General features: G+C 50.7%; 1 protein-coding gene across 1 annotated transcript in view; it reads right to left on the bottom strand.

Annotated features, from left to right (window-relative positions):
- The window catches only part of LOC138349729 (sodium channel protein para-like), a 147,780-nt gene that overhangs the window by 86,626 nt on the left and 35,985 nt on the right, over positions 1 to 25,169 (bottom strand). The window contains exons 5-7 of the mRNA XM_069310355.1: positions 4,148 to 4,525; positions 3,368 to 3,511; positions 2,996 to 3,040 (exon numbers count right to left, since the gene is read on the bottom strand). Of these exons, the coding sequence (XP_069166456.1) occupies positions 2,996 to 3,040; positions 3,368 to 3,511; positions 4,148 to 4,525 (567 nt within the window). The remainder of the gene's footprint in view (positions 1 to 2,995; positions 3,041 to 3,367; positions 3,512 to 4,147; positions 4,526 to 25,169) is intronic.

Here is a 25,169-nt window from a genome sequence, read left to right as displayed (position 1 = left end):
CTGCTTGCTTGCAATAAGCTGCCCTGTGAGGCCCTTTGCAGGCTTGCAATAAGCTGCCCTGTGAGGCCCTTTGCAGGCTTGCAATAAGCTGCCCTGTGAGGCCCTTTGCAGGCTTGCAATAATCTGCCCTGTGAGGCCCTTTGCAGGCTTGCAATAAGCTGCCCTGTGAGGCCCTTTGCAGGCTTGCAATAATCTGTCCTAATGGGAGGCCGTCTGCTGGCTTGTTATACGTTGCCCTAGGAGGCAGTTTGCTGGCTTGCAATAAGATGCACTGGGAGGTCGTCTATTGGCTTGCAATAAGCTGTCCTGGGAGGCCGTCTGCTGACTTGCAATAAGCAATCCTCGGAGGCCGTTTGCTGGCTTGCAATAAGTTGCTCTGGGAGGCCGTCTGGTGGTGTTCAATAATCTTCTTTGCGAAGCCGTCTGCTGGCTTGTAATAAGCTGCACTGGGAGGCCGTCTGCTGGCTTGAAATAAGCTGTCATGGGAAGCCGTCTACCGGTTTGCAATAAGCTGTACTGGCAGGCCGTCTGCTTGCTTGCAATAAGCTCTCATGGGAGGCCGTCTGCTGGCTTGCAATAAGCTCTCCTGGGAGGCCGTCTGCTGGCTTGCAATAAGCTCTCCTGGGAGGCCGTCTGCTGGCTTCTAATAAGCTCTCATGGGAAGCCGTCTGCTGGTTTGCAATAAGCTGTCCTAATGGGAGGTCGTCTGCTGGCTTGCAATAAGCTATCCTGGTAGGCCGTCTGTAGGCTTGCAATAAGCTATCCTGGGAGGCCGTCTGCTGACTTGCAATACGTTGCCCTGGGAGGCTGTCTGCTTACTTGCAATAAGCTGCCCTGGGAGGCCGTCTCCTGGCTTGCAATAAGTTGCCCTGGGAGGCCGTCTGGTGGTCTGCAATTGTCTGCTTTGCGAGGCCGTCTGCTGGCTTGTAATAAACGGCACTGGGAGGCCGTCTGTTGGCTTGCAATAAGCTGTCATGGGAAGCCGTCTGATGGCTTGCAATAAGCTGTTCTAGGAGGCAGTCTCCTGGCTTGCAATAAGGTGCCCTGGGAGGCCGTCTGATGGCTTGCAATAAGCTGTCCTAGGAGGTCGTCTGCTGGCTAGCAATAAGCTGTCCTGGGAGGCTGTCCTGGGAGACCGTCTGCTGGCTAGCAATAAGCTGTCCTGGAAGACCGTCTGCTTGCTTGCAATAAGCGTCCCTGAGAGGCCGTTTGCTGGCTTGCAATAATCTGTCCTAGGAGGCCGTCTGCTGGCTTGCAATAAGCTGTCCTAGGAGGCAGTCTCCTGGCTTGCAATAAGCTGTCCTAGGAGGCAGTCTCCTGGCTTGCAATAATCTGTCCTAGGAGGCCGTCTGCTGGCTTGCAATAAGCTGTCCTGGGAGACCGTCTGCTGGCTTGCAATAAGCTGCCCTGGGAGGCCGTCTGGTGGCTTGCAACAAGCTATCCTGGGAGACCGTCTGCTGGCTAGCAATAAGCTGCCCTGGGAGGCCGTCTGCTGGCTTGCAATAAGCTTCGACACTGTTATCTGTATGCAGATGGGAAGTCAGGCAAGACAATCATTGGTTCTTGAGTCCATTACATATATACGAGTCTGGTGGTTTAGTCTCGTGTTTACTCCCACAAGCAAGTTCAGAACCCAAATATTTGGATATACTTCCCGCTGCTCATCGCACATCTCCTTAGAGACACGCGCAAATTATTTACATATTCATTACTTAGTTAATTTCGATATTAAACTTTTTACTTTGCTGGTTTACCAAGAGATACTAAAGTACTGCAAGAGCTGGTATACCAAGAGATACTGAAGTACCGCAGGAGCTGGTATACCAAGAGATACTGAAGTACCGCAGGAGCTGGTATACCAAGAGATACTAAAGTACTGCAAGAGCTGGTATACCAAGAGATACTGAAGTACCGCAGGAGCTGGTATACCAAGAGATACTGAAGTACCGCAGGAGCTGGTATACCAAGAGATACTGAAGTACCGCAGGAGCTGGTATACCAAGAGATACTGAAGTACCGCAAGAGCTGGTATACCCAGAGATACTAAAGTACCGCAAGAGCTGGTATACCAAGAGATACTAAAGTACCGCAAGAGCTGGTATACCAAGAGATACTGAAGTACCGCAGGAGCTGGTATACCAAGAGATACTGAAGTACCGCAAGAGCTGGTATACCAAGAGATACTGAAGTACCGCAGGAGCTGGTATACCAAGAGATACTGAAGTACCGCAGGAGCTGGTATACCAAGAGATACAGAAGTACCGCAGGAGCTGGTATACCAAGAGATACTGAAGTACCGCAAGAGCTGGTATACCAAGAGATACTGAAGTACCGCAAGAGCTGGTATACCAAGCGATACTGAAGTACCGCAGGAGCTGGTATACCAAGAGATACTGAAGTACCGCAGGAGCTGGTATACCAAGAGAGATACTAAAGTACCGCAAGAGCTGGTATACCAAGAGATACTGAAGTACCGCAAGAGCTGGTATACCAAGCGATACTGAAGTACCGCAGGAGCTGGTATACCAAGAGATACTGAAGTACCGCAGGAGCTGGTATACCAAGAGATACTAAAGTACCGCATGATTGAGTAGAGAACGTCTCGGACAAAGTTTTTGGAACATTCACGGTAACTGTAAGCTTTCATTGTAACTGTAAGCTTTCACTGTAATTGTAAGATTTCACGGCAATTGTAGGCTTTCGCATGACTGAGGGCAGCACACGTCTCCGACTGTAAGGGTGCAGTTGTGCTACACGTGGAGGAGCCTCGGACGAGTGACCTCGGTGTCCACAAGGAGAGAGAGAGAGAGAGAAAGAAAACGGGGGTTGGAGGAAGGGGAGACTGCAGGATAGGGGTGAGGAACTTAAGAGTAGGTGGTGGCGGATTCTGGAAGTGCGTGGACATTCTCTTGGTAGTGAGCCGGACCACAAAATAAAGAAGAGAGAGAGAGAGAAGAGTGGAGACGGTCAATCGGGCACACAGGAGTGAACTTACTACAACGTTTTCTTTTGATCTTGCTAGCGGAGTGCCTTGTACGGACTTGTGGAGGAAGAGAAAGCAGGCGGTTTAGTCTACCACTCATAACCCGTCTGAGTTAACACTGGACTCCTCTTTTATCTTTTTGTCATTAAAGTAATGTATCGTGAATGTTCTTTTAAGAATATAATTGGGGGAGGAGGGACAAACATCTGTCCAGAAAAGCAGAAATTAAAAGTATGGAAGACTGAGCGAGTCCTGAACACAATGCAAAAAGGGTAAGTCTTACACAATCCTGGGAGTGTATCAACTTTATCTAACACAACACAGGACTCTGCTCTCTCAGAGAAATAACTAGTAATGAAAACATAGGTCTAGTTGCCTACTTACTGCATCTTTGTCGATATATTCAAGGTTGATATCTGGCCCAAATATTTCACGAATGATGTTATCAATGACCTCGTCTTCTTTCTTAGTGAGAGCTTCACCCTCCAGTTTGAGCGGAAGCATCTGCAGCATGTGCTTATTGTCCAGCTAGGGAGGGTTACAAAAGCAGACTTTAACAATGGGTATTGGTAGGAGGCCATTGTTATTGCTCTACTCTCTGTTCCCGTACTAAGTCTCTTCCTGGCATGAGAAGGTTACTAGCTCTACGTCTGTTCCTGGCATCATAGTATGGCTTAGTTAAGTGCCTGTCTGGTCCATTGGCTCACACAGGGAGACACGTGAGTCCGTCTCATCATTCCATACATTTGAGGGATACTGTCACATGTGCTCAATGGAAGATGAAGGTGGAAAAAGCTGTGATGCTGAAAAAGTACAATAATATTGGTGCTGAGGTAAGAGAGAGATGGTGTGAGAGAGAGAGAGAGAGAGGGAGAGAGAGAGAGAGTAAGCGTGCCAGAGGAATCATAAGAGATGATGTTGAGCGGAGGTGCGGATATGAGAAACCAACTAATGATGAGGGAGCTACTGTAGGTGAGGGAGGCTGTGGCCATCACTTAGCAGGGAACACTGGGCCAACACCAACAACTCTGCCACACCAAGCGGTCGGGGATGGGGAGGGGGACACAGGGGATAGACAAAGAGGGAGATGGACTGGTAAAGGGGTAGCAGCGGGTATGGGGGTCCACTACTCACACACTCGCCACTAAAAGTTACAATAATGACCTCTGGGACGAGGGAGGAGGCCATGTTGCGCGACCTTGACCGCAGCTGCGACTCTTTGGTGGTGGGAGGCTTGCCGTTGAGCAGGTCGCCGTGAGAGGTGTAGGAAATGCGGGAGGTGTGGGATGTGTAGGAGTTGTGTCGGGAGCCCAGGTTTGTATACACCGGCACGATGATGGCGCCATTCTCCTCGCTCATGGGTGTAACCGCCGCGGAGTCGTCGGCGTAGGGCAGGTGCTCTTGGGCGTCCAGGTACGTGGACAGCACCAGCGGCTTCTTGTCACCAAAGCGCCGGCCATTTGTGGTCCGCCAGGTGAACTGATGGCTACCTCGGGAGCTTCTCCGTATGTTAAATGGGGAGCCTGGCAGACTAATGCTCGCCTGTAATGAAGAAGACGGCGGCGCTGTGAGGCCGGCGGGGGCGGAGGGAGGACCCCGCCGGCCCCATAACACCTGCTGTTGCTGGGGATATCACAACCTGTGGGCCCACAACAGTGATCTACCGCGCCTACGCCAACACCTGTGTACCTGCCACACTGGCCACTATTCACCGGGAACAATAATGGTGGGGAATTGGTCAAGTATCCGCACGGGTGGGGCCGCCCTCCAGCGTCCAGTGGGGGGTAGTGAGAGGCGCTCATCACGCGACTTCTGCATCTAAAATTGTCTACAACTGTGTTAAAAAATTAGAGAAGCAGTGATTTAAGCAGGTGCAGGAGCGTAGGCAGGTGCGGTACATGTAGTGTGTGGTGGTGTTGAGCAGGAGGGAGGGGTCCTGGGCCCCGCCCACACCCGCCCACACCCACATCAAGCTGAGACACCGCCATGGGCACAAGACAAGAGTGGCCAGAGAGAAGCATGTTGAAGACGCATCCACATAGATTATATAGAAAGAAAGATCAGTTATGTTTAGCACATTACACAAGACAGACAAACAGGAAAGTTGTCTACATCCAATATATGGATCCAGACAGGACTACATGTTAGTTGATGTTAAGTGAGCAAGAGGAGTGATGGGGATAGCGACCCCCTGTGGAGACGTCGCGCACCTAATGGACCACACAGTGAGCTACGGCTATACAAGTATACACACCCATTAACCAAATCCTATACCTCTACGTCTACACCCCTATACAACATTCTTGGCCCTACATTTCCCTGCACTATGCTATCGCACACTCTAAACCACATTCTACACTCAGCTACTTCCTGGCGGCTCAACATTCCTAATTATACTTCATCTAATGGACCAGTCTATACTAAATCTACTTTTAAAACTTTTTTTGGCAAAAAATATCATTAAAATGTTGCTTGCATACTGAAGGGGGTGGCACTCTACCACTACACTACTAGAGTGAGGCGCACACACCTCGCCCTACATGCCATACTGTGCCTCACCACACGCAACACACCGTCAGTCTTCTACTCTAACATAACCAGTATCCCAAGTCCAGCTCCGTCAGGAAGCACGTACTCTGTCCACATTACCAAACTGGTAGACAACCACTCTGAAACCCTTTACTGACAGTCACCAAGTCACCTCCTGGCTCGCCACACCGCCAATCATCACTCTGGATCACTAAGGTCACCATTTGAATCATCACTAGATAGGCAGTCCCTTTGAAGCATTAAAATGAGGGAGTAGAACTTCCCGGGTAGCCAGGAGAATGAGAGAGAACTGTCAGCAAAACCAGTTTGGTAAGTGGGTGTTGCAGGTAGGGTGGCAGAGCTGGCCAGGACACACGCCAGGATACAAGCCAGGACACACGCCAGGACACACGCCAAGACACAGGCCAGGACACACGCCAGACGCGCCTCGGGGCATGCCACTAACACTCATCATCTCGGAGTCTTCTGATCCAGTCAACAAAAATATCTCAAATTGACGTTTCTCCTTTGAGTGAAGGAGGACCAGGACCCAGAAGACTTCGATGCAGTAACAGCGTAAAATATAATGAGCTCAAACTGCACTAATTTTTATGGAGGGGGAGGGGGAGGGGGAGGGGGGAGGGGGAGGGGGCATAGACTAAAGTACACCACCAGGAAAAGTTGACGATAAAGTAAACTTAAATACCTTTAAAAGCTGAGGCATAGGAAGGGGGTGGGGGAGGGTGAACTACACGCATTGTAATCTTGCACAAAGTATCACAGGGCAGGAGCGGAATCACCACTGTACAACATTGACTAATAACACAACATGATTACAAACACTACTTGAGGGCACTGTTAGAAGAGATGTCACAATATAACATTTACTGGAACAGGAGAGATGAAAATGCATTACAGAAGAAGACATGAGGGAGGAGACATCCACCTGGCGGGAGGCATGCACGGCGCAGGCGCAGTAAGCCGCCTAACCTTCGTCAGGAGGTACAGGGGCGCGATACTTACCCCTCACCATCACCATATAGTCCAGTTACCCCTCACCATCACCACCATATAGTCCAGTTACCCCTCACCATCACCACCATATAGTCCAGTTACCCCTCACCATCACCACCATATAGTCCAGTTACCCCTCACCATCACTCACTAAGCTCTCTCATCTCATTTTTCTCTTGCAATGTATCTTTATCATTTATCAATTCTGATAGAAATTACCTACTTAAAATTATCTGCTAGATTAAGGACCTGCCCGAAACGCTGCGCGTACTAGTGGCTTTACAAGAGTGTAAATACTGTACTATCCAATGTATTCTCACAAACCCAATGTACCTTCTTGTATATATATAAATAAAATAAATAAAATAAAATCATCATATAGTCCAGTTACCCCTCAACTCTACTTGAAAACATTTAAAGCGACAAATGTTCGCCAGTTCTTTTTTGTTTATAATGTTAACAGATATAAGTGAGCTTACATTGCATTAGAAATGCAAAAAATAGTTTTCTCTTATTCTATTCCTATTTTAACTACTTTTCCGTTGTTCTAGTTCTATTTGTAACTACTTCTCCACACTTCTATTCCTAATGAATTAGTTTCCTCGTGTTCTATAAATATTTCAGCTGTATTCCATTTGTTCTATTTCTATTTAATGAACTTTTCCGTAGTTCTATTTTTATTTAACAAAATTTTCCGTGGTATTATTCCTATTTTAACTACTTTCCGTTCATATATTCCTATTTTCACTATTCTTCGTTCTTATATTCCTATATTAACTACTTTAGTTATACATCAGAGAGCATTTCGGAAACTAGATGACACCGTATAAACATGGTTTCTTTATTATAGAAAAGGTATACTGTACTGATCTGCAAGGCTTTAGCTGCAAAGTTGCAATAAGTCCCAAAAATAGTGTTGAGGCTGTTTGCCCGTAGGCCTTTTCAAGCAAGAGGTCCACGGGGATCCCTCCACCCCGCCTACCAAGAGGTCCACGGGGATCCCTCCACCCCGCCTACCAAGAGGTCCACGGGGATCCCTACACCCCGCCTACCAAGAGGTCCACGGGGAGCCCTACACCCCGCCTACCAAGAGGTCCACGGGGATCCCTACACCCCGCCTACCAAGAGGTCCACGGGGAGCCCTACACCCCGCCTACCAAGAGGTCCACGGGGATCCCTACACCCCGCCTACCAAGAGGTCCACGGGGATCCCTCCACCCCGCCTACCAAGAGGTCCACGGGGATCCCTATACCCCGCCTACCAAGAGGTCCACGGGGATCCCTCCACCCCGCCTACCAAGAGGTCCACGGGGAGCCCTACACCCCGCCTACCAAGAGGTCCACGGGGATCCCTCCACCCCGCCTACCAAGAGGTCCACGGGGATCCCTCCACCCCGCCTACCAAGAGGTCCACGGGGAGCCCTACACCCCGCCTACCAAGAGGTCCACGGGGATCCCTCCACCCCGCCTACCAAGAGGTCCACGGGGATCCCTACACCCCGCCTACCAAGAGGTGCACGGGGATCCCTACACCCCGCCTACCAAGAGGTCCACGGGGAGCCCTCCACCCCGCCTACCAAGAGGTGCACGGGGATCCCTACACCCCGCCTACCAAGAGGTCCACGGGGAGCCCTCCACCCCGCCTACCAAGAGGTCCACGGGGAGCCCTACACCCCGCCTACCAAGAGGTCCACGGGGAGCCCTACACCCCGCCTACCAAGAGGTCCACGGGGATCCCTCCACCCCGCCTACCAAGAGGTCCACGGGGATCCCTACACCCCGCCTACCAAGAGGTGCACGGGGATCCCTACACCCCGCCTACCAAGAGGTCCACGGGGAGCCCTACACCCCGCCTACCAAGAGGTCCACGGGGAGCCCTACACCCCGCCTACCAAGAGGTCCACGGGAAGCCCTACACCCCGCCTACCAAGAGGTCCACGGGGAGCCCTACACCCCGCCTACCAAGAGGTCCACGGGGAGCCCTCCACCCCGCCTACCAAGAGGTCCACGGGGAGCCCTACACCCCGCCTACCAAGAGGTCCACGGGGAGCCCTACACCCCGCCTACCAAGAGGTGCACGGGGATCCCTACACCCCGCCTACCAAGAGGTCCACGGGGAGCCCTACACCCCGCCTACCAAGAGGTCCACGGGGAGCCCTACACCCCGCCTACCAAGAGGTGCACGGGGATCCCTACACCCCGCCTACCAAGAGGTCCACGGGGAGCCCTACACCCCGCCTACCAAGAGGTCCACGGGGAGCCCTACACCCCGCCTACCAAGAGGTCCACGGGGAGCCCTACACCCCGCCTACCAAGAGGTCCACGGGGAGCCCTACACCCCGCCTACCAAGAGGTCCACGGGGAGCCCTACACCCCGCCTACCAAGAGGTCCACGGGGAGCCCTCCACCCCGCCTACCAAGAGGTCCACGGGGAGCCCTACACCCCGCCTACCAAGAGGTCCACGGGGAGCCCTACACCCCGCCTACCAAGAGGTCCACGGGGAGCCCTACACCCCGCCTACCAAGAGGTCCACGGGGAGCCCTCCACCCCGCCTACCAAGAGGTCCACGGGGAGCCCTCCACCCCGCCTACCAAGAGGTCCACGGGGAGCCCTCCACCCCGCCTACCAAGAGGTCCACGGGGAGCCCTCCACCCCGCCTACCAAGAGGTCCACGGGGAGCCCTACACCCCGCCTACCAAGAGGTCCACGGGGAGCCCTCCACCCCGCCTACCAAGAGGTCCACGGGGAGCCCTCCACCCCGCCTACCAAGAGGTCCACGGGGAGCCCTACACCCCGCCTACCAAGAGGTCCACGGGGAGCCCTACACCCCGCCTACCAAGAGGTCCACGGGGAGCCCTCCACCCCGCCTACCAAGAGGTCCACGGGGAGCCCTCCACCCCGCCTACCAAGAGGTCCACGGGGAGCCCTACACCCCGCCTACCAAGAGGTCCACGGGGAGCCCTACACCCCGCCTACCAAGAGGTCCACGGGGAGCCCTCCACCCCGCCTACCAAGAGGTCCACGGGGAGCCCTCCACCCCGCCTACCAAGAGGTCCACGGGGAGCCCTACACCCCGCCTACCAAGAGGTCCACGGGGAGCCCTACACCCCGCCTACCAAGAGGTCCACGGGGAGCCCTCCACCCCGCCTACCAAGAGGTCCACGGGAGCCCTACACCCCGCCTACCAAGAGGTCCACGGGGAGCCCTACACCCCGCCTACCAAGAGGTCCACGGGGAGCCCTCCACCCCGCCTACCAAGAGGTCCACGGGGAGCCCTACACCCCGCCTACCAAGAGGTCCACGGGGAGCCCTACACCCCGCCTACCAAGAGGTCCACGGGGAGCCCTACACCCCGCCTACCAAGAGGTCCACGGGGAGCCCTACACCCCGCCTACCAAGAGGTCCACGGGGAGCCCTCCACCCCGCCTACCAAGAGGTCCACGGGGAGCCCTACACCCCGCCTACCAAGAGGTCCACGGGGAGCCCTCCACCCCGCCTACCAAGAGGTCCACGGGGAGCCCTACACCCCGCCTACCAAGAGGTCCACGGGGAGCCCTACACCCCGCCTACCAAGAGGTCCACGGGGAGCCCTACACCCCGCCTACCAAGAGGTCCACGGGGAGCCCTACACCCCGCCTACCAAGAGGTCCACGGGGAGCCCTACACCCCGCCTACCAAGAGGTCCACGGGGAGCCCTCCACCCCGCCTACCAAGAGGTCCACGGGGAGCCCTACACCCCGCCTACCAAGAGGTCCACGGGGAGCCCTACACCCCGCCTACCAAGAGGTCCACGGGGAGCCCTCCACCCCGCCTACCAAGAGGTCCACGGGGAGCCCTCCACCCCGCCTGGTAAGCTGCACGACCTGACCGTAGCCTCTCTTCTATTTTACCGTTATTTTCTACACGAACGAAAAGCTGTTGACATGTAGCAGAGTCGGACTGGACTTACACCTAGAGGCACACACACACACCCGCCGACACACAAACACACGCCGACACACACCCACCCGCCGACACACACACACACCTGCACACACACACACCCGCAGACATACATATACCCTAGGATTGCCAGGAGAGGTTAACTTAGGTCTTATATTTGTGTGTCGGTTAAATAAAAAAATTGCTTCCGGTTTTTCCAAATTCCACACTAGAGAAGTAAAGAGTGTGGGGGAGCATCAGCACATGCTGGTGGTACCTCCCGCCCAACAGTTACTGCCAGTACTGCCATCCTGGTAGCTGTGCAACCTGTCCTCTTAAAAAGAACGTCGCTTTTGGCCGTTTGCCCGTATGGCCGAATTTGGACGTAATTTGAAAATGAAAAAAAATGAAAATAAATTTGAGATTTTTTTTTTCAACAACAGTAAGTTAAGGGTCCTCTGATAGGTTAGGTGGGCAGGAAATTCTCATAAAGTTTCAAAACGTTATGAAAAACGTTAATTTAAAGTGTCCTCTTATAACCTCTGCGCGTACGCCGGACGACTCAAACAGAAAACGGAACAGAACGTCACTTTTGTGAGTCGATTTCATTTCAAATTACGTCCAAATTTGGCCACAGCGCGCATACCAGCGAAAAGTGACGTTATTTTCAAGAGGACGGGTTGAGCTATGATACACAGACTGGCAGAGGGCACAACATTCTGGGGGGGTGGAGATGTGGCAGCTGTCACCAGTACAACATATTCACCCACACATCTGTAGGCTCAGGAAACAAGACCTTTAGGGAGGGGGGGGGGCTGATACATGTAGGTTTAAATACTGATTAATTTAAGAGTGGGCACATGTACCCTCTACGACAGATTGCTTAAGTAAATGACACATCTAAGAACAACCACACATGATACACGTCGACATGAGCCCTCAGGGAATAATGAATTATGCGGTGAATACTTAACTTTTTGAGAAATATATATATATATATATATATATATATATATATATATATATATATATATATATATATATATATAGGGGGTGAAAGGAGTGAGTTTCAAGACATTAGAGGGATGGCCGCCGCTATATGGGAGAGGTCAGTCAGTCTCCCTGGTATAGTGGACATCTCACACACGCTCCGGTGGTTCTGTGGTGCGCGCTAACGATGGGTCACGGGGTAATTACTATACCTGCATGGGGAGAGATCTACGCACTCACGAACGTACGCGCACACACACACGTGCTCACACACACATACAAAAACACACACACACACATACACAGTGACAGTTGAGAGGCGGGACCAAAGAGCCGAGGCTCAACCCCCGCAAGCACAACTAGGTGAGTACACACACACACACACACACACACACACACACACACACACACACACACACACACACACACACACACACACACACGCTCATAATTTCGCACTGTCGCAAAAGTATATCTGAAAAATATTATTGAAGCAATCGTATACAAATACACTTAACACACACCGTCTCTGAAAAAAATTTGATAACAAAAAATATATTATAATGTATAAATGATGTGATTAAATGGGTGAATGTGTCTCTTCAACACCCGTAGAGAGTATTCTGCTGTGAAACATCGTCACTCAAAGATGGTGAATCTTCACTCAAAATGTATGAGTGCATGAAAAAAACACGACAAAGGTTCGAGTACATAAGAAAAAAGATAGAAATGATAAAATGCCACTCAAAAAACTTTTCCAAAATCAGTAAAAAAAAAAAATCACTCATATGAAAATTTTACGCAAATTAACGAACATTTGACTCATATATATATATATATATATATATATATATATATATATATATATATATATATATATATATATATATATATATATATATATATATATATATATATATTTCTTGTTTAAGGGGAACATAGAGGTATGGGAACTCATAAAATACAGAATTTGAAATGTAAAAGTTCTGGAGAAGACTGTGGCACATATTGATCACGTCATATAAGCGTCTGTCTACACTACCAGAACCAAAACAAACGCAAACATGTCCATTTATGTTATAACCGTTTGATACGGGAAAACTGAAATGAACCTGGTTTGAGAGAGAGAGAGAGAGAGAGAGAGAGAGAGAGAGAGAGAGAGAGAGAGAGAGAGAGAGAGAGAGAGAGAGAGAGCAAGAGAGAGAGGGAGAGCTAGAGAGAGAGGGAGAGCAAGAGAGAGAGGGAGAGCAAGAGAGAGAGGGAGAGCAAGAGAGGGAGGGAGGGAGAGAGAGAGAGAGAGAGAGAGAGAGAGAGAGAGGAGAGAGAGAGAGAGAGAGAGAGAGAGAGAGAGAGAGAGAGAGAGAGAAAGCAAGAGAGAGCAAGAGATAGAGAGAGGGAGAGCTAGAGAGAGAGAGAGAGAGAGAGAGAGAGAGAGAGAGAGAGAGAGAGAGAGAGAGAGAGGAGGGAGGATATTGGAACACTTAACGTAAGAACAACAGGTAGGAACTAGCACTGTGGATACTCACGGTGCTGTGATGCCCAGGTCCTCCGCCTTGTCCCCTGCGTCTAGCCAACCAGCCGGTCAGTTAAGTAGCCACTAGCCAGCCACTAGCCAGCCACTAGCCGGCCAGCCAGCCAGCCAGCCAGCCAGCCAGCCAGCCAGCTAGCTAGCCACCCACTCCATTATAATCAGTACGGCTATGCCCTAGCTCAACACCCTGGATATAAACAACACTGTCACCACTTAATAGCAACCATCCAACACAATATTGTATTCGTCTTGTTTTCTTAATCACTTAAGCTTCCTTAATTGCCCGGGTTCAACAGTTTGTGTATTGGGGCTTTTGTTGACAAATGGTAATTATGGAACAGTATTGCCAAGAAGACATTCTCTTATTAACTCAAGACTTCTCAACCACATTGGCAAGGTTGGAATTGGGTGACCCTTGACGATGATAGTTGAAGATGGTGGTAGACGATGGTGGTTGACGATGGTGGTAGACGATTGTGGTTGACGATGGTGGTAGACGATGGTGGTTGATTGGCGAAGTTGGTGTTGAAGGTTGTAAGATTTGACCAATAACAGCTTATATCATAGGCAATACTTTACATAAACATACATGTTTACTATTGTTTGTCATACATGTATTGTATAACATACATTTTATATGGAGATTACATTATTAAATTAATACGTTCGTCCGCTTGACGTGTATATGTGGAGTGATGCAGTTGTATGTGTTCATGGTGTGGGTGTTGTGGTGTAGTGTGGGTGTTGTGGTGTAGTGTGGGTGTTGTGGTGTAGTGTGGGTGTTGTGGTGTAGTGTTGGTGTTGTGGTGTAGTGTTGGTGTTGTGGTAGAGTGTTGGTGTTGTGGTACAGTGTTGGTGGTGTGGGTGTTGTGGTAGTGTTGTTCATGGTGTGGATGTTGTGGTGTAGTGTTGGTGTTGTGGTAGAGTGTTGGTGTTGTGGTACAGTGTTGGTGGTGTGGGTGTTGTGGTAGTGTTGTTCATGGTGTGGATGTTGTGGTGTAGTGTTGGTGTTGTGGTGTAGTGTTGGTGTTGTGGTGTAGTGTTGGTGTTGTGGTGTAGTGTTGGTGTTGTGGTGTAGTGTTGGTGTTGTGGTAGAGTGTGGGTGTTGTGGTACAGTGTTTGTGGTGTGGGTGTTGTGGTAGTGTTGTTCATGGTGTGGGTGTTGTGGTAGTGTTGTTCATGGTGTGGGTGTTGTGGTAGTGTTGTTCATGGTGTGGGTGTTGTGGTAGTGTTGTTCATGGTGTGGGTGTTGTGGTAGTGTTGTTCATGGTGTGGGTGTTGTGGTAGTGTTGTTCATGGTGTGGGTGTTGTGGTAGTGTTGTTCATGGTGTGGGTGTTGTGGTACAGTGTTTGTGGTGTGGGTGTTGTGGTACAGTGTTTGTGGTGTGGGTGTTGTGGTAGTGTTGTTCATGGTGTGGGTGTTGTGGTAGTGTTGTTCATGGTGTGGGTGTTGTGGTAGTGTTGTTCATGGTGTGGGTGTTGTGGTAGTGTTGTTCATGGTGTGGGTGTTGTGGTAGTGTTGTTCATGGTGTGGGTGTTGTGGTAGTGTTGTTCATAGTGTGGGTGTTGTGGTACAGTGTTGGTGGTGTGGGTGTTGTGGTACAGTGTTCATGGTGTGGGTGTTGTGGTACAGTGTTCATGGTGTGGGTGTTGTGGTAGTGTTGTTCATGGTGTGGGTGTTGTGGTGTAGTGTTGGTGTTGTGGTAGACTGTGTGTTGTGGTAGTGTTGGTGGATTATGTGTTGTGGGTGTTGTGGTAGAGAGTGGGTGTTGTGGTACAGTGTTGGTGGGTTGGGTGTTGTGGTACAGTGTGGATGTTGTGGTACAGTGTTCATGGTGTGGGTGTTGTGGTACAGTGTTCATGGCGTGGGTGTTGTGGTAGTGTGTTCATGGTGTGGGTGTTGTGGTACAGTGTTGGTGGTGTGGGTGTTGTGGTACAGTGTTGGTGGTGTGGGTGTTGTGGTACAGTGTTGGTGGTGTGGGTGTTGAGGTACAGTGTTGGTGTTGTGGTACAGTGTGGGTGTTGTGGTACAGTGTGGGTGTTGTGGTACAGTGTTGGTGTTGTGGTACAGTGTGGGTGTTGTGGTACAGTGTTGGTGTTGTGGTACAGTGTGGGTGTTGTGGTACAGTGTTGGTGTTGTGGTACAGTGTGGGTGTTGTGGTACAGTGTGGGTGTTGTGGTACAGTGTGGGTGTTGTGGTACAGTGTGAGTGTTGTGGTACAGTGTGGGTGTTGTGGTACAGTGTGAGTGTTGTGGTACAGTGTTGGTGTTGTGGTACAGTGTGGGTGTTGTGGTACAGTGTTGGTGTTGTGGTACAGTGTGGGTGTTGTGGTACAGTGTGGGTGTTGTGGTACAGTGTGGGTGTTGTGGTACAGTGTGGGTGTTGTGGTACAGTGTGAGTGTTGTGGTACAGTGTGAGTGTTGTGGTACAGTGTGAGTGTTGTGGTACAGTGTGGGTGTTGTGGTACAGTGTGAGTGTTGTGGTACAGTGTGAGTGTTGTGGTACAGTGTGGGTGTTGTGGTACAGTGTTGGTGTTGTGGTACAGTGTGGGTGTTGTGGTACAGTGTGGGTGTTGTGGTACAGTGTTGGTGTTGTGGTACAGTGTGAGTGTTGTGGTACAGTGTGAGTGTTGTGGTACAGTGTGGTGTGTGTGGTACAGTGTGAGTGTTGTGGTACAGTGTGAGTGTTGTGGTTACACAGTGTGGGTGTTTGTGGTACAGTGTTTGGTGTTGTGGTACAGTGTGAGTGTTGTGGTTACAGTGTGGTGTTGTGGTACAGTGTGGGTGTTGGGGTACAGTGTGGGTGTTGTGGTACAGTGTTGTGTTTGTGGTACAGTGTGATGAGTGTTGTGGTACAGTGTTGGTGGGTGTTGTGGTACAGTGTTGAGTGGTTGTGGTACAGTGGTGAGTGTTGTGGTACAGTGTGGGTGTTGTGGTACAGTGTTGTTGTTGTGGTACAGTGTGGGTGTTGTGGTACAGAGTGTGAGTGTTGGGTACAGTGTGAGTGTTTGTGGTACAGTGTTGGTGTTGTGGTACAGTGTGTGTTGTGGTACAGTGTTGGTGTTGTGGTACAGTGTGAGTGTTGTGGTACAGTGTGGGTGTTGTGGTACAGTGTGGGTGTTGTGGTACAGTGTTGGTGGGTGTTGTGGTACAGTGTGGGTGTTGTGGTACAGTGTTGGTGGGTGTTGTGGTACAGTGTGGGTGTTGTGGTACAGTGTTGGTGTTGTGGTACAGTGTTGGTGTTGTGGTACAGTGTGAGTGTTGTGGTACAGTGTGAGTGTTGTGGTACAGTGTTGGTGGGTGTTGTGGTACAGTGTTGGTGGGTGTTGTGGTACAGTGTTGGTGTTGTGGTACAGTGTGAGTGTTGTGGTACAGTGTTGGTGTTGTGGTACAGTGTTGGTGTTGTGGTACAGTGTGGGTGTTTGTGGTACAGTGTGGGTGTTGTGGTACAGTGTGGTGTTGTGGTACAGTGTGGGTGTTGTGGTACAGTGTGGGTGTTGTGGTACAGTGTTGGTGTTGTGGTACAGTGTGGTGTTGTGGTACAGTGTGGGTGTTGTGGTACAGTGTGAGTGTTGTGGTACAGTGTGGGTGTTGTGGTACAGTGTGGGGTTGTGGTACAGTGTGGTGTTGTGGTACAGTGTTGGTGTTGTGGTACAGTGTGGGTGTTGTGGTACAGTGTGGTGTTGTGGTACAGTGTGGGTGTTGTGGTACAGTGTGGGTGTTGTGGTACAGTGTTGGTGTTGTGGTACAGTGTGGGTGTTGTGGTACAGTGTGGGTGTTGTGGTACAGTGTGAGTGTTGTGGTACAGTGTTGGTGGGTGTTGTGGTACAGTGTTGGTGGGTGTTGTGGTACAGTGTTGGTGTTGTGGTACAGTGTGAGTGTTGTGGTACAGTGTTGGTGTTGTGGTACAGTGTTGGTGTTGTGGTACAGTGTTGGTGGGTGTTGTGGTACAGTGTGGGTGTTGTGGTACAGTGTGGGTGTTGTGGTACAGTGTGGGTGTTGTGGTACAGTGTGAGTGTTGTGGTACAGTGTGGGTGTTGTGGTACAGTGTGGGTGTTGTGGTACAGTGTTGGTGTTGTGGTACAGTGTTGGTGTTGTGGTACAGTGTGAGGTGTTGTGGGTACAGTGGTGGGTGTTGTGGTAAAGTGTGGGTGGTTGTGGTACAGTGGTGGGTGGGTGTTGTAGGTTACAGTGTGGGTGTTGTGGGTACAGTGTGGGATGTTGTGGTACAGTGTTGGGTGTTGTGAGTACAGTGTGGGGTGGGTGTTGTGGTACAGTGTTGGGGGGTTGTTGTTGGTAACAGTGTGTGGTGTTGTGGTACAAGTGTGAGTGTTGTGAGGTACAGTGTGGGGTGTGTGTGGTACAGTGTTGGGTGTTTGTGGTAACAGTTGGTGGGTGTTAGTGGGTACAGTTGGTGGGTGTTGTGGTTACAGTGTGGGTGTTGTGGTTACACAGTGGTAGGGTGTATTTGTGGGTACAGGTGTGGTGTTGTTGGTAGCAGTGGTGGGTGTTGTGGTACAGAGTGATGGGTGGTGTGGTACAGTGTTGGTGTTGTGGTACAGTGTGGGGGGTTGTTGTGGTACAAGTGTGGGTGTTGTGGTAGACAGGTGTTGGTGTTGTGGTACAGTGTTGGTGTTGTGGTACAGTGTGGGTGTTGTGGTACAGTGTTGGTGTTGTGGTACAGTGTTGGTGTTGTGGTACAGTGTGAGTGTTGTGGTACAGTGTGGGTGTTGTTGTACAGTGTGAGTGTTGTTGTACAGTGTTGGTGTTGTGGTACAGTGTGGTGTTGTGGTACAAGTGGGGTGTTGTGGTACAGTGTGGGTGTTGTGGTACAGTGTTGGTGGGTGTTGTGGTACAGTGTGGGTGTTGTGGTACAGTGTGGGTGTTGTGGTACAGTGTTGGTGGGTGTTGTGGTACAGTGTTGGTGTTGTGGTACAGTGTGGGTGTTGTGGTACAGTGTGGGTGTTGTTGTACAGTGTGAGTGTTGTGGTACAGTGTGGGTGTTGTGGTACAGTGTTGGTGTTGTGGTACAGTGTTGGTGTTGTGGTACAGTGTGGGTGTTGTGGTACAGTGTGGGTGTTGTGGTACAGTGTGGGTGTTGTGGTACAGTGTTGGTGTTGTGGTACAGTGTGGGTGTTGTGGTACAGTGTTGGTGTTGTGGTACAGTGTTGGTGTTGTGGTACAGTGTGGGTGTTGTGGTACAGTGTGGGTGTTGTGGTACAGTGTTGGTGGGTGTTGTGGTACAGTGTGGGTGTTGTGGTACAGTGTGGGTGTTGTGGTACAGTGTTGGTGGGTGTTGTGGTACAGTGTTGGTGTTGTGGTACAGTGTTGGTGTTGTGGTACAGTGTGGGTGTTGTGGTACAGTGTGGGTGTTGTGGTACAGTGTGAGTGTTGTTGTACAGTGTGGGTGTTGTGGTACAGTGTGGGTGTTGTGGTACAGTGTTGGTGTTGTGGTACAGTGTGGGTGTTGTGGTACAGTGTGGGTGTTGTGGTACAGTGTTGGTGTTGTGGTACAGTGTGGGTGTCGTGGTACAGTGTGAGTGTTGTGGTACAGTGTGGGTGTTGTGGTACAGTGTGGGTGTTGTGGTACAGTGTGGGTGTTGTGGTACAGTGTGGGTGTTGTGGTACAGTGTTGGGTGTGTTGTGGTACAAGTTTGAGTGTTGTGGTACAGTGTGGGTGTTGTGGTACAGTGTGGGGTGTTGTGGTACAAGTGTGGGTGTTGAGGTACAGTGTGAGGTGTTGTGGTACAGTGTTGGGTGTTGTGGTACAGGTGGTGGGTTGGGGTGTTTGTGGTACCGTGTTGGTGGGTGTTGTTGGTACAGTGTGGGTGTTGTTGTACAGTGTGGGTGTTGTGGTACAGTGTGGGTGTTGTGGTACAGTGTGGGTGTTGTGGTACAGTGTGGGTGTTGTTGTACAGTGTGGTGTTGTGGTACAGTGTGGGTGTTGTGGTACAGTGTGGGTGTTTGTGGTACAGTGTGGGTGTTTGTTGTACAGTGTGGGTGTTGTGGTACAGTGTGGGTGTTGTGGTACAGTGTGGGTGGGTGTTGTGGTACAGTGTGGGTGTTGTGGTACAGTGTGGGTGTTGTGGTACAGTGTGGGTGTTGTGGTACAGTGTGGGTGGGTGTTGTGGTACAGTGTTGGTGGGTGTTGTGGTACAGTGTTGGTGTTGTGGTACAGTGTGGGTGTTGAGGTACAGTGTGGGTGTTGTGGTACAGTGTGGGTGTTGTGGTACAGTGTGGGTGTTGTGGTACAGTGTTGGTGGGTGTTGTGGTACAGTGTGGGTGTTGTGGTACAGTGTGGGTGTTGTGGTACAGTGTGGGTGTTGTGGTACAGTGTGGGTGTTGTGGTACAGTGTGGGTGTTGTGGTACAGTGTTGGTGTTGTGGTACAGTGTGGGTGTTGTTGTACAGTGTGGGTGTTGTGGTACAGTGTTGGTGTTGTGGTACAGTGTTGGTGGGTGTTGTGGTACAGTGTGGGTGTTGTGGTACAGTGTGGGTGTTGTGGTACAGTGTTGGTGGGTGTTGTGGTACAGTGTGGGTGTTGTGGTACAGTGTTGGTGTTGTTGTACAGTGTGGGTGTTGTGGTACAGTGTGGGTGTTGTGGTACAGTGTGGGTGTTGTGGTACAGTGTGGGTGTTGTGGTACAGTGTGGGTGTTGTGGTACAGTGTGGGTGTTGTGGTACAGTGTGGGTGTTGTTTGTACAGTGTGGGTGTTGTGGTACAGTGTGGGTGTTGTTGTACAGTGTGGGTGTGTGGTACAGTGTGGGTGTTGTGGTACAGTGTTGGTGTTGTGGTACAGTGTGGGTGTTGTTGTACAGTGTGGGTGTTGGTACAGTGTGGGTGTTGTGGTAAACAGTGTGGGTGTTGTGGTACAGTGGTGGGTGTTGTGGTACAGTGTGGGTGGTGTGGTGTTGTGGTACAGTGTGAGTTGTTGTGGTACAGTGTTGGTGTTGTGGTACAGTGTTGGTGGTGTGGGTGTTTGTGGTAGTGTTGTTCATGGTGTGGATGTTGTGGTGTAGTGTTGGTGTTGGTGGTGTAGTGTTTGGTGTTGTGGTGTAGTGTTGGTGTTGTGGGTGTAGTGTTGGTGTTGTGGTGTAGTGTTGGTGTTGTGGTAGAGGTGTGGGTGGTTGTGGTACAGTGGTTGTGGTGTGGGTGTTGTGGTAGTGTTGTTCATGGTGTGGGTGTTGTGGTAGTGTTGTTCATGGTGTGGGTGTTGTGGTAGTTGTTGTTCATGGGTGGGGTGTTGTGGTAGTGTTGTTCATGGTGTGGGGTGTTTGTGGTTGTGTTGTTCATGGTGTGGGTGTTGTGGTAGTGTTGTTCATGGTGTGGGTGTTGTGGTAGTGTTGTTCATGGTGTGGGTGTTGTGGTACAGTGTTTTGTGGTGTGGGTGTTGTGGTACAGTGTTTGTGGTGGTGGGTGTTGTGGTAGTGTTGTTCATGGTGTGGGTGTTGTGGTAGTGTTGTTCATGGTGTGGGTGTTGTGGTAGTGTTGTTCATGGTGTGGGTGTTGTGGTAGTGTTGTTCATGGTGTGGGTGTTGTGGTAGTGTTGTTTCATGGTGTGGGTGTTGTGGTAGTGTTGTTCATAGTGTGGTGTTGTGGTACAGTGTTGTATGGTGTGGGTGTTGTGGTACAGTGTTCATGGTGTGGGTGTTGTGGTACAGTGTTCATGGTGTGGGTGTTGTGGTAGTGTTGTTCATGGTGTGGGTGTTGTGGTGTAGTGTTGTGTTTGTGGTAGACTGTGTGTTGTGGTAGTGTTGGTGGATTATGTGTTGTGGGTGTTGTGGTAGAGAGTGGGTGTTGTGGTACAGTGTTGGTGGGTTGGGTGTTGTGGTACAGTGTGGATGTTGTGGTACAGTGTTCATGGTGTGGGTGTTGTGGTACAGTGTTCATGGCGTGGGTGTTGTGGTAGTGTGTTCATGGTGTGGGTGTTGTGGTACAGTGTTGGTGGTGTGGGTGTTGTGGTACAGTGTTGGTGGTGTGGGTGTTGTGGTACAGTGTTGGTGGTGTGGGTGTTGAGGTACAGTGTTGGTGTTGTGGTACAGTGTGGGTGTTGTGGTACAGTGTGGGTGTTGTGGTACAGTGTTGGTGTTGTGGTACAGTGTGGGTGTTGTGGTACAGTGTTGGTGTTGTGGTACAGTGTGGGTGTTGTGGTACAGTGTTGGTGTTGTGGTACAGTGTGGGTGTTGTGGTACAGTGTGGGTGTTGTGGTACAGTGGGGTGTTGTGTACAGTGTGAGTGTTGTGGTACAGTGTGGGTGTTGTGGTACAGTGTGAGTGTTGTGGTACAGTGTTGGTGTTGTGGTACAGTGTGGGTGTTGTGGTACAGTGTTGGTGTTGTGGTACAGTGTGGGTGTTGTGGTACAGTGTGGGTGTTGTGGTACAGTGTGGGTGTTGTGGTACAGTGTGGGTGTTGTGGTACAGTGTGAGTGTTTGTGGTACAGTGTGAGTGTTGTGGTACAGTGTGAGTGTTGTGGTACAGTGTTGGGTGTTGTGGTACAGTGTGAGTGTTGTGGTACAGTGTGAGTGTGTTGTGTACAGTGTGGGTGTTGTGGTACCAGTGTTGGTGTTGTGGTACAGTGTGTGGTGTTGTGGTACAGTGTGGGTGTTGTGGTACAGTGTGGGTGTTGTGGTACAGTGTTGGTGTTGTGGTACAGTGTGAGTGTTGTGGTACAGTGTGGGTGTTGTGGTACAGTGTGAGTGTTGTGGTACAGTGTTGAGTGTTGTGGTACAGTGTGGTGTTGTGGTACAGTGTTGGTGTTGTGGTACAGTGTGAGTGTTGTGGTACAGTGTTGAGTGTTGTGGTACAGTGTGGTGTTGTGGTACAGTGTTGGTGTTGTGGTACAGTGTTGGTGTTGTGGTAACAGTGTGAGTGTTGTGGTACAGTGTGGTGTTGGTACAGTGTTGGTGGGTGTTGTGGTACAGTGTGGAGTGTTGTGGTACAGTGTGGGAGTGTTGTGGTACAGTGTGGGTGTTGTGGTACAGTGTTGGTGTTGTGGTACAGTGTGAGGTGTTGTGGTACAGTGTGGGTGTTGTGGTACAGTGGTGAGTGTTGTGGTACAGTGTTGGTGTTGTGGTACAGTGTGGGTGTTGTGGTACAGTGTGGGTGTTGTGGTACAGTGTGAGTGTTGTGGTACAGTGTGGGTGTTGTGGTACAGTGTGGGTGTTGTGGTACAGTGTGGTGGTGTTGTGGTACAGTGTGGGTGTTGTGGTACAGTGTTGGTGGGTGTTGTGGTACAGTGTGGGTGTTGTGGTACAGTGTGGGTGTTGTGGTACAGTGTTGGGTGTTGTGGTACAGTGGTGGTGTTGTGGTACCGTGTGGGTGTTGTGGTACAGTGTGGTGTTTGTTGTTACAGGTGTTGAGTGTTGTGGTAGCAGTGGTGGGTGTTGTGGTACAGTGTTGGTGTTGTGGGTAGCCGTGTTGGGTGTTGTGGTACAGTGGTGGGTGTTTTGTGTACAGTGGTTGTGTGTTGTGGTACAGTGTGGGTGTTGTGGTACACGTGTTCGTGTGTGGTACAGTGTGGTGTTGTGGTACAGTGCTTGGGTGTTGTGTGGTACTAGTGTTTGGGGTTTGTGGTACAGTGTTGGGTGTTGTGGTACAGTGTTGGGTGTTTGTGGTACAGTGTTTGGGGGTTGTGGTACAGTGTGGGTTGTTTGTGGTACAGTGTTGGTGTTGTGGTACAGTGTGGGTGTTGTGGTACAGTGTTGGTGTTGTGTGGTACAGTGTGGGTGTTGTGGTACAGTGTGGGTGTTGTGGTACAGTGTGGGTGTTGTGGTACAGTGTGGGTGTTGTGGTACAGTGTTGGTGTTGTGGTACAGTGTGGGTGTTGTGGTACAGTGTGGGTGTTGTGGTACAGTGTGAGTGTTGTGGTACAGTGTTGGTGGGTGTTGTGGTACAGTGTTGGTGGGTGTTGTGGTACAGTGTTGGTGTTGTGGTACAGTGTGAGTGTTGTGGTACAGTGTTGGTGTTGTGGTACAGTGTTGGTGTTGTGGTACAGTGTTGGTGGGTGTTGTGGTACAGTGTGGGTGTTGTGGTACAGTGTGGGTGTTGTGGTACAGTGTGGGTGTTGTGGTACAGTGTGAGGTGTTGTGGTACAGTGTGGGTGTTGTGGTACAGTGTTGGTGTTGTGGTACAGTGTGGGTGTTGTGGTACAGTGTTGGTGTTGTGGTACAGTGTGAGTGTTGTGGTACAGTGTGGGTGTTGTGGTACAGTGTGGGTGTTGTGGTACAGTGTGGGTGTTGTGGTACAGTGTGGGTGTTGTGGTACAGTGTTGGTGTTGTGGTACAGTGTTGGTGTTGTGGTACAGTGTTGGTGGGTGTTGTGGTACAGTGTTGGTGGGTGTTGTGGTACAGTGTTGGTGTTGTGGTACAGTGTTGGTGTTGTGGTACAGTGTTGGTGTTGTGGTACAGTGTTGGTGTTGTGGTACAGTGTTGGTGTTGTGGTACAGTGTTGGTGTTGTGGTACAGTGTGAGTGTTGTGGTACAGTGTTGGTGGGTGTTGTGGTACAGTGTTGGTGGGTGTTGTGGTACAGTGTGGGTGTTGTGGTACAGTGTTGGTGGGTGTTGTGGTACAGTGTGGGTGTTGTGGTACAGTGTGGGTGTTGTGGTACAGTGTTGGTGTTGTGGTACAGTGTGGGTGTTGTGGTACAGTGTTGGTGTTGTGGTACAGTGTTGGTGTTGTGGTACAGTGTGAGTGTTGTGGTACAGTGTGGGTGTTGTTGTACAGTGTGAGTGTTGTTGTACAGTGTTGGTGTTGTGGTACAGTGTTGGTGTTGTGGTACAGTGTGGGTGTTGTGGTACAGTGTGGGTGTTGTGGTACAGTGTTGGTGGGTGTTGTGGTACAGTGTGGGTGTTGTGGTACAGTGTGGGTGTTGTGGTACAGTGTTGGTGGGTGTTGTGGTACAGTGTTGGTGTTGTGGTACAGTGTGGGTGTTGTGGTACAGTGTGGGTGTTGTTGTACAGTGTGAGTGTTGTGGTACAGTGTGGGTGTTGTGGTACAGTGTTGGTGTTGTGGTACAGTGTTGGTGTTGTGGTACAGTGTGGGTGTTGTGGTACAGTGTGGGTGTTGTGGTACAGTGTGGGTGTTGTGGTACAGTGTTGGTGTTGTGGTACAGTGTGGGTGTTGTGGTACAGTGTTGGTGTTGTGGTACAGTGTTGGTGTTGTGGTACAGTGTGGGTGTTGTGGTACAGTGTGGGTGTTGTGGTACAGTGTTGGTGGGTGTTGTGGTACAGTGTGGGTGTTGTGGTACAGTGTGGGTGTTGTGGTACAGTGTTGGTGGGTGTTGTGGTACAGTGTTGGTGTTGTGGTACAGTGTTGGTGTTGTGGTACAGTGTGGGTGTTGTGGTACAGTGTGGGTGTTGTGGTACAGTGTGAGTGTTGTTGTACAGTGTGGGTGTTGTGGTACAGTGTGGGTGTTGTGGTACAGTGTTGGTGTTGTGGTACAGTGTGGGTGTTGTGGTACAGTGTGGGTGTTGTGGTACAGTGTTGGTGTTGTGGTACAGTGTGGGTGTTGTGGTACAGTGTGAGTGTTGTGGTACAGTGTGGGTGTTGTGGTACAGTGTGGGTGTTGTGGTACAGTGTGGGTGTTGTGGTACAGTGTGGGTGTTGTGGTACAGTGTTGGTGTTGTGGTACAGTGTGAGTGTTGTGGTACAGTGTGGGTGTTGTGGTACAGTGTGGGTGTTGTGGTACAGTGTGGGTGTTGAGGTACAGTGTGGGTGTTGTGGTACAGTGTGGGTGTTGTGGTACAGTGTGGGTGGGTGTTGTGGTACAGTGTTGGTGGGTGTTGTGGTACAGTGTGGGTGTTGTTGTACAGTGTGGGTGTTGTGGTACAGTGTGGGTGTTGTGGTACAGTGTGGGTGTTGTGGTACAGTGTGGGTGTTGTTGTACAGTGTGGGTGTTGTTGTACAGTGTGGGTGTTGTGGTACAGTGTGGGTGTTGTGGTACAGTGTGGGTGTTGTGGTACAGTGTGGGTGTTGTTGTACAGTGTGGGTGTTGTGGTACAGTGTGGGTGTTGTGGTACAGTGTGGGTGGGTGTTGTGGTACAGTGTGGGTGTTGTGGTACAGTGTGGGTGTTGTGGTACAGTGTGGGTGTTGTGGTACAGTGTGGTTGGGTGTTGTGGTACAGTGTTGGTGGGTGTTGTGGTACAGTGTTGGTGTTGTGGTACAGTGTGGGTGTTGAGGTACAGTGTGGGTGTTGTGGTACA

This window comes from Procambarus clarkii, chromosome 67 (genome assembly GCF_040958095.1).
Source record: "Procambarus clarkii isolate CNS0578487 chromosome 67, FALCON_Pclarkii_2.0, whole genome shotgun sequence".
Classification (NCBI taxonomy): Eukaryota; Metazoa; Arthropoda; class Malacostraca; order Decapoda; family Cambaridae; genus Procambarus; species Procambarus clarkii.
The sequence above is the reverse complement of the archived record's forward strand: the minus strand, read 5'-3'. Positions and strand labels throughout refer to the sequence as shown.